This window comes from Ochotona princeps, chromosome 4 (genome assembly GCF_030435755.1).
Source record: "Ochotona princeps isolate mOchPri1 chromosome 4, mOchPri1.hap1, whole genome shotgun sequence".
NCBI classification, from domain to species: domain Eukaryota; kingdom Metazoa; phylum Chordata; class Mammalia; order Lagomorpha; family Ochotonidae; genus Ochotona; species Ochotona princeps.
In genome coordinates, this window is record NC_080835.1 from 2,520,073 (window position 1) to 2,529,395 (window position 9,323).

Sequence of the window (9,323 nt, forward strand, 5' to 3'; positions counted from 1 at the left end):
GGGTGACAGGGCCTGAGGCGGCCGCCTCGAGCCCTCAGTCTGTAATTTTCGGAGGCGTAATCGGCCTGGGGGCAGGGGTGCGGGGGCGGGGAGCGCGGGGCGCAGGGGAGCCGCAGCCCGACGGCAAGCGCGCGGGGCGAGGGTGCGCAGGCAGCGCCGGCGAACCCCGCGCCCCGCCAGGAGACCGCGGACGCCTTTTGTTGTGCTTTCTTCCTGAGCTTTGCGCAGTAACGGAAATTTTGCCGCTCTTGGGTAGAAATTAAAGGCTCTCTCTGGCTCTCTCCCCCTCCTCCCTTTTCCCTCACTCCCCCTCCCCCCTTGCTTCCCTCCTCTCCCCACCCCGCCACCTTGCCGCCGAGCCCCAGTCGGCACCTCCAGGCGCACCAGCCCGCTCTGAGCGCCCTGCCGCGAGGCTCGGCTGGGCCCCTGCCCATGGGCACGGCGCCGGCCTGCAGCCGCACGGCAGCCGCGATGCCACCATGGGCCTGATCTGGCTCCTGCTGCTCAGCCTGCTGGAGCCCGGCTGGCCCGCGGCGGAGCCCGGCGCGCGGCTGCGGCGCGACGCGGCCGGCCGGGGCGGCGTCTATGAGCACCTCGGCGGGGCGCCCCGGCGCCGCAAGCTCTACTGCGCCACCAAGTACCACCTGCAGCTGTACCCGAGCGGCCGCGTCAACGGCAGCCTGGAGAACAGCGCCTACAGTGAGTGCCTCCCCGGGGGCGGGGAACGAAAGTTGAGCGGCAGGGGGCCCCCAGTGTTTAGAGGGTGAGCTGGTCGCTGGTCGGCCCCTGTCCTGCCCTGCATGGCACGTCTCTCCAAGGAGTTGCCCGAGTTGCGCTCTGGGCAGAGATGCCGGACAAGGCTCCTTCTCTGTGTGGTCCTGAGGACTTCGTCACCTACAGCGCTCTCTTCCTTCTCCGCGCGCTGCCCCTGCGCGCTGCTGCCACCGACGGGAGCGCCGGGAACGGTGGGCCCGCGGGGTGCGGATCAGGAGAGCCGAGTGAGGAAGGAGTACACAGGATCTCATCGCAGGCCTACAGGGCTTGCGGCGGGGACCGGTCCCCTCGGAAGCCAAGCTGGAGAGGTGGCTCCAGGGTGGCTCTTTTGCTCCCCCCACACCGCCACTTCCCCAGCAGAGCCACCCCGTCCGGAGCGCACGGCCAAGGGAACTCTCAGAACAGGAGCCCAGAGCTGGGCGCGTCGGCAGCACGGCAGCGGGGAGCGTGGGAGTGCGGCCAGGGCCGTCGGCTTGCGCTCGGGGCGCAGGAAGCGGCGCGGTGGGTTCAAGGCGGCGGCGGGAAACCGCAGCTTCCGTGCGGAAAACCGCAGCCCTGCGAAGGCGTCTCTAGGGGACGGCCTCCTCCCGAGAGCCGCCCGGTGGGGAGCAGCCGCAGCCAGGGGAGTCCTCCGGCTTCTCGCGCTCACAGTCCACCCAGTGATGCTTCGGGAAGGAGGCACACATTTAGGGCGCGTCCTGGGGAGGGCTCGGTGGGGTGCACCCGTGCCTGGCTTAGAGCAGCCTGCTGGGAGCACCTGGGACTCCAGACACACCAGGCTCCTGCCCGGAGGTTTTTCCCCTCGCTGGACTGTCGGCCGCTGGGCGCTGTGGGCGCCTGGGGCACCTGGACCCCGGCTCGGCTCAGCTCCAGCTGGTCCCCGGATTTGAGCGCTGCGCCTTTGCCCATGCTTCCCAGGTATCCTAGAGATAACGGCCGTGGAGGTGGGCGTGGTGGTCATCAAAGGGCTCTTCTCTGGCCGGTACCTGGCCATGAACAAGCGGGGACGGCTGTACGGCTCGGTGAGTCAGTCTCGCGGGGCGCGCGAGCTTCAGCGGCCGCTGCCGCTTGGGGAGACTCGGGGATGAGGCCGGTGGAATGCTTTGCGCAGCGCCCCTGAGATGCTGGGACCAGAACCCGAGGTCCGTGACAGACAAGAGTGGGGGGCCCTTCAGGGGGAGGGGGAATTCCAGACCACATCTAATGCTCCCCTCCTCCGTGTGGTCACCACTGTCACCCTTCCCTGAGGGTTGCAGACTCAGGCCCCAAGTGGAATAAATGGGTGTAGACCAAGCTGGGGTTAAAAGTTACAGCGTCCATGGGCCAACTGCTGTTTTCTCCTGGGAGCTGGGAGGGTGGGCGGGGACCCCAGGTAGAATGGCAGGATCTGTGGGTGCTTAAGAGGGCGCTGAACATAGACCCAACACCCCTGCCGCTCAGGGGCCCGGGGTCCACGTTTAGAACCCAGTCGGGCTCCTGGCTGCACCTCTATCACCCACACAGGGTTCCAGGACTCCATGGGCATCTGTGGTTCCCTTCCCTCCAGCCCGGTGCCATCGGGGGTGGGACGGAGTGGGGGGTGGGATGGAGTGTGGGTGGGACAGAGTGGGGTTATAGACCTCTGCAGTTACAGCTGCTCACTCTGCAATCCAGCTGTTTCCCCCGGGGGCAATGAAGAGGGCTTCCAGATCCCATGCTGGCACCGGGCTGGCCACTGTGGCTGCTGTCTTCTGCCCACACCTCTCCTGCCAGCCTTGCCTGCCGGGGAGCTCCCCAGTGCGGCCCTGCACCCTTGGCAGCCTGGCACAGGCTTGCCAACCTTGTGCTGCAGGAAATACAGGAGCTGAAGCAAAGCCCTTTGTCTGCTCGGGGCCGGGGGCGACTCGCTGGACACGCTGTCTGGGAGCAGGGACCTTCCTGGCATTCTACCCGTGCCCAAGCCACTCCTGATCGGCAGCAGTGTGGGGGGCGGTCTGAGTTACTGAGGTGGGCCAGGTTGTCCCAGCCCTGCACGCCTGGTGCTGCCATGCGGGTGCAGGGAGTGGCTTAGTCTCCGTGAAAACACACTTCCCACAGCCACGCCCCTAACCTGGGGTGCAACTCCAGGTAGCCGTGGGTGACAGCAGGACCACCTGTCCCCGCTGGCACAGAGCAGGGAAGCCACCTGACCCCGGGAGGAACCCAAGGGCAAAGTGTGAGCTGGGGCATCCCAGTGGGCCCTGGCTGGCGGGAGGCGGGGAGGGGAAGGAAAGGTGGAGAGGCTCCCAGCCCCAAAGGCACAGGCTGGCTGGTGTGGGACTTTCTAGAACACCCAGCAAAGAAGCCTTTCTGCCTTGCAGGCAGCCTGGGAAGGCAGGTAGCCCAGTCCCAACAGCAGGCCGGGAGTGTCACCCCCAGCTGAACCGTTCAGCCACCTCAGTCTCTGCCCACCAGCACCCACTCGCCCAAGGGCAGTTGGGAGCCAGGCGGGTCCCTGCTTCAGCCCACCTTCAGGTTGTGTCTGTATGTCTGGCCCCACGCGTCACCTCGCTCTGCTTGTCCCTGTGGCCGGCTCTCACCACTCCACCTGGACCTCCAGCTCATTCATCAATCCCCGGACCCCCAAACTCCCAACCCACCCATCCATCCACCCACCTTCCACCCATCCACCCACCTTCCACCCATTCATCCAACCTCCCATCCATCCCCCTACGCACCCATCTATCTACCCGCCTGTCCACCCGTCCACCCACCCACCCTCCACGTGCCCCCTGGCCCAGTCGGCCTTCCGCACTGAGTGTCCTGAGCACACCCACCCTCTGTCCACGCCCTGGCCTCCAGGGCCTCACTCCGCAGTGGCTCTGCACTCACGCCACCTGCAGGCTCCAGAACCTGCTGCTTGTACAGGCGAGCTGCGCTGCTCTCCCTTTGGCTCACACAGTCCCCAGTGGCTCCTCCTCCTCGCTGTGACACCCCATGTTACCCAGCCACTGCTGCTGGGGCCACACTCTGTAAGCCAGGACAAAGGGACAGGGAGGGATGGCAAGATCGGATGGCCAGCAGGACGCCCCAGCAGCCCCCACCGCAGCTGTTCCAGTGGCCACCCCCCTCCCTTGGCTGGTCCAGGCGTCCCTGCCCCCCACCCCCTATGGCCGGAGCCCTCCCTTTGGAGCTCACAGACCTGTGTCCTTCAGCGCCCTCTGCAGGTGCCCTGGGAGGACACACCTCCCCCCCAGCCGGGGCCAGGGCGAGTCCTGCTGGGAACAGTGACACCTGGAAGCCCTCGGCCGTGCCCACTCCCTCGCACAGCCCTAAGCCCCACACTCATAGGACTGCTGTGTTGGGGTGTCTGGTCCCTGCCAGCCTGGGGATGCAGCCTTTAGTGCCCAGAACCCTGCCTGGTCAGGCGCTGCTCGGCATAGGGCTGGATTGCCTGTGGTCACCTCCCTGGGCTGCAGCCCTTCCTCAGTGTGGGTTGCGGCCAGGGCCCAATGGCAGGGGCCACACCCCTGGTGTAGAGAGGGAAGTCTGGCCCTGGGTGGCCCTGTCCATCCCTGGCTTCAGGCCAGGACACCTGCAGGCCAGGTCAGGGGTCAGTGCCCAGGGCAGGTTCAGCAGCCTCGAAAGGGGCGCCTCTGACGCCACCCCACTCTCCACCGCAGGAACATTACAGCGCCGAGTGTGAGTTCGTGGAGCGGATCCATGAGCTGGGCTACAACACGTACGCCTCGCGCCTGTACCGCTCGACGCCCGGGGCGCGGTGGCAACCGGGGCCCGAGAGACTGTGGTATGTGTCGGTGAACGGCAAGGGCCGGCCCAGGCGCGGCTTCAAGACGCGCCGCACGCAGAAGTCCTCGCTCTTCCTGCCCCGCGTGCTGGACCCCAAGGACCACGAGCTGCTGCGGCTGCTGCACCACGGCGCTGCCCGGCCACGCCCGCCCAGGCGGCGCAGAGGACAGAAGGCGAGCCGGGGAGGCCGCCCGGGAAGGAAGCCCTCGGGCACTGCACCCATCACCTTCGGGGAGCTGGGGGCTACGGCGCACTGCGGCAGGTGCCCCTAACCGTCCGCTTGCCCCCGCCCCAGACCCTGCTAGGGGTTCTGCCACGCAAGACCTGCGGACCCACCTTCCCAGATGGAGCCAGAAGGGTTGTGGGGGACGCCAAGGCAGTGCGCACGGGCCAGGCCGCCCGGGTGTCCCTGGTGTGGGCAGCTTCTCCAGAAACATTAAAGTGTTTTGTGTTTTTCTGGGCTGTGCCTGCCTGGGCCACAGTAGAGGCCACGCAGGCGCTGTGGGGTGGGGACCACAGGCAGCACCCGTTCCAGTCCCTGGCTTGCGCAGGTCACTGCTCTGGGACACCAGAGCTGGTCTGTGTGTGTGAAAAGAATGGGCCGGCTCCCGTGTGTGTATGTGCGTGGAGGGGCATGTGAGGCCCCGGGCCTGCGTGTGCCCAGCTGTGTGCACGCACAATGTGTATGTGAGTACCTGTATGAGTGAACACGTATGTTGGGCTCTCTGAGCGTGCCTCTGCAGGGGAGGAGAAGCGAGCCAGAAGCCCTTCTGTCCACACTCCCAGGGACTCTGTGCTGGAGCGCCTGGGCACCCTGCAGGCCAGCCCTGCACTGTGCTGGTCGTCCCTGGAGCCCTAGGGTGCGTTGTCCACCTGGGCAGAGGCTGTTCACCTGGGGAGCTGCTCAGCAGGCTCTGGCCCCCGCAGCTGGTCTGCCATGGGCTGGGGGCCCTGAGGCTGGCTCCAGTGAGAGCCTAGGTGTGTGGGAATGTGTCCCACCTCCATCCAGGACAGGGCCAGGTGGACAGGGGCCCGGGAGAGGGGCATGGCCCGGCCTCACTGCAGGGGCTCAGTACAATAAAGGTGGCACATGTCCCCCGCCTTCTGCCTGCTGGGGTCCCCAGGGTGGCCCCCTTAAGGTGCTAGCCAAGATGCCCTTGGTGTCCCAGACCCGCTGGGGGGGGCCAGGCAGCTTCTATAGGGCATGACCAGGAAGGGGTTAGAGGATTGTAGTTACCCACTGTGAGAAGACTGGTGTGTCCCCAGCCCCTCAAATTGCTCCTTGTCCTAACGGGGGCAGGCTCTGGAGGGGGAGGTGAGGCAGTGGGTTAAGCTGCCACTCGACGCACACATCTCCTTTCAAGTCAGGGTGGCTTTGCTGCGGAACCAGCTCCCACTAACGCACCTGAGGACCCCACGGCCGTGGACCCTACATGGACGTGGACGCTCCATGGGAGACCTGGCTGGAGCTGCTGGCTCCGGGCTCCAGCTCGGCCCAGCCCTGGTCGGGTGGATGTTTTGGGGGTGAGGCAGCAGATGGGAGATCTCTGTCACCCTGTCACTCAACCTGTCAAAGAAATAAGTAAATCTTAAAAAATAAAAAAGGAATTAAAAAAAAAGACAAAGAAAGGGAGGGAGGGAGGGAGGAAGAGGCAACTCTATCTGGGAATCAACCAAGACAAGGTCGCATGAGGTAGGCGGTCCCCGCCCAGTGTGGCCAGTGGCCTTAGGAAGGGGGATTTGGACAGAGACTCGCGCACAGGGGTGAGGAGAGGGCACCCTTTGGGTGGGTGTTTCCCCGCAGGCACCTCAACTAGTTGGTGAAAAATGGAGTTAAAAGAGAGTTTTATTTTGATGCAGTTTTCAAAATCTGGCTGGCATTTGTGGCACAGCAGGTAAAGTCATGACCCGCATCCCATGTGGACGCCAGTTCGAGTCCTGGCTGCTCCATTTCCCATCCAGCTCCCTGCTTGTGGCCTGGGAAAGCAGTCAATGACGGCCCAAAGCCTTGGGACCCTGCACCTGCATTGGAGACCCGGAGGAAGCTCCTGGCTCCTGGCTTCAGAGCAGCTCAGCGTTGCAGCCATTGGGGGCAGGGGGGACCAGTACATAGAAGATTCCCCCCCCACCTCTCTGGCTGTTCTAATGTAAAAAGAAATATTTAAAAGACATCATTTTGAAGTCCGTACCATCTGGTTTTGGTCACACACATTTTTCCCTGGACAGTTGGGGACCTGTTTACAGGGATTTCAACTTTGTGTTTGCTCCAAATGCTCACCCACCTTCTCCCTGCAACCCCACCAACTTCGTTGCCTCATTCGGAGCCTGCAGGAGCGAGCCTCATCACATGGACCTGGAGATGGTTGGCTGCATAGGTGTGTGGGTGGATGGGGCGTGGGTCATGCAGGGGTGGATGGGGCGTGGGTCATGCAGGGGTGGATGGGGGAGTGGGTCATGCAGGGGTGGATGGGACGGCCCCTGGACTAGGCTGTCTGTCCCAGAGCCTGAGTCATCAGACACTCAGGTAACCTCAAAAGGTGAGAAGACACCCCCGCAACCCCCAGAGCAGCAGGGCAGGTGGCACGAGCTCCCACATCTGCGCCATCACGCACAGGAGAGCAGGAGAGGAGGCTGGACGGGGGTCCCAGGAACCAGCTCCCGGTGCTGTCTGGCCATGCCCACTGCCCCTCCCTGAGCCCGGAGGGAGTGGACACTGGAGACGCGGCATCCACAGGCTGCAGGGACAGCTGCCCCCTCCCATGAGTTAGCCCTGCCAGGAAACAGTAGGAAAGGAGAGGACCCCAAGGGAGCAATGTTGTGGCACAGCATGCTAAACTCCTGATGTCAGCATCCCACATGGGCACAGGTTTGAGTCCCAGCTGCTCCACTTCCAACACAGCTCCCTGGGAAAGCAACATAAGGGTGAAGCAAGTGCTTGAGTCCCTGCACACACGTGGGAGACCTGGGTGGCGTCTCAGGCACTTGGCCCTTGCAGGAATCTGGGGAGTAGATGGGACATTTTTCTCTGTACGTCTGCCATTCGAATAAAGAAATCTTGAAAAAAGAAAATGTAAGAGAGACCACGGGGGCTGAGACAAGAGGACAACGCTGAGGGATGCCAGGGACTCGGCCCTACTCTGGCCCCCTCGCCACCTATCCCTGCCTGGCTCCTTGTCCCTCTGATTGGAGGTCCAGACACTCCCATGGCCTTGGAACCCCTGTGGTGGGGCTCACAGCAAGAGGACTGTCCACAAGGTGGCCCTGAGGCACGCAGGGCAGGACCAACCTCTGTAGGTGCCTCTCTCCTCTCCTGGTGCAGGAGCTGGGACCCTGGCCTGGGAGGAGGGGTGGGCTGGGAAGCCTGGTGGTTGACACACATGAAGGCGAGCTGAGCTGGAGTCAAAACAAAATTCAGGAACCAGCTCCCGGTTCACCGGTTAAACACAGTTTAGCTATTGTTTGTTATTCAAGGGAGATGGTGCTCAAATTTCCTTTCCCTCGTTCCTTTCTGTCCATTCAAGACCATCACCTATTCATCATCCATCCTTTAACCAGCAAATCTGCCTACCCATCCACCCACACACCCACACATCCACACATCCACACACCGACACATCCATCCATCCATCTACCCATCCAAACATCCATCCACCTACCCACCCATGCAGCCAGCCAGCCATTTACCCACCCAGCTAGCCAGTCATGAATCCACTCTCTCATCCACCCACTCACCATCCATCCATTTATCCACGCATCCACCCACCCATCCAACCATCCATCCATCCAATCACCCACCCATCCATACACCTACCCACTCATCCACCCACCCAGCCTGCCAGCCAGCCACGCACCCATATATTCATCCATCCACTCACTCATCTGCTCATTCACCCACCCATTCATGAACCCACCCACCCACTCATCTATCTACCCACCCCTCCAGCCACTCATCCATCTGCCCAACCATCCCTTAACCCTGTGCCCAACCCTTTTTCTTTCTATGCATCCATCCCTCTCTCCCCTTTTCCTTCATCCTCATGTGTCTCCCCAGCCCCTGCCCACCCACCATCAGCCCACCCAGCCCACATGGATACCACCAGCCTTCCAGATTCCCCCTGTGCCTTGGGGCAGGCTGGTCATGGGGGGAAGAGGCCTGTTGGGTGCCAGGAGGCAGAGTGCAATTCTGCAATAGCAGATTGGGGCCGCATCCCATACATTCAGGACGAGTTGGAGAGGCTGGGGTTCTGAGGGAGTGGCAGGTGACCTGGCTTCTCTGGGTCAGGCCCCACGGCGGGCATGGGCCTGGGTGACAACCTGACCCTGTCCTCCTGACCCCAGCTCTTATACCATCCTTGGGAGGGTGAGGTCGAGGGGTGGGACCAAGACAGCACCAGCTCCACACCTTGGGACCTCGCTCCATTCCCCCTTGTGGCAGACCCCAGCTCGCTGCCCCAGCATCTCCCCTCCACCCTCCACCAGGTGGGCCCTTCCCAAGCTCCACTCCCAAGGGAGAGGCTCCCTCTCCGCTGACCTAGGTTTGACAGTGCCTGACATAGTTCCTTCCAAGGACCCAATGTCATTGGTTAATTGCATACCCATTGCCCACCTGAGCCGCACACATCATGGTCAAGGCCTCCAGGGCTGTCCACACAGCACCCCGACTTGGGTCCAACTCAAGCAAGGGCTGCTCCTGGAAAGCTGACCCTAGACATCCATCCTGTTCCAGAAACCGGGGTCCCCTGTGTGCACCCCACTGTGGACATCCACCATGCCCACTGTAC

General features: G+C 63.1%; 1 protein-coding gene across 1 annotated transcript; it reads left to right on the plus strand.

Annotated features, from left to right (window-relative positions):
• The first annotated feature begins 404 nt into the window (after positions 1–404).
• FGF3 (fibroblast growth factor 3) lies at positions 405–4,814 on the plus strand. Its single transcript, XM_004598269.2, has 3 exons — positions 405–699; positions 1,693–1,796; positions 4,416–4,814. The coding sequence occupies exons 1-3, from the start codon at positions 480–482 to the stop codon at positions 4,812–4,814; spliced, it is 723 nt and encodes a 240-aa protein (XP_004598326.2). The 5' UTR covers positions 405–479.
• The last annotated feature ends 4,509 nt before the right edge of the window (positions 4,815–9,323 follow it).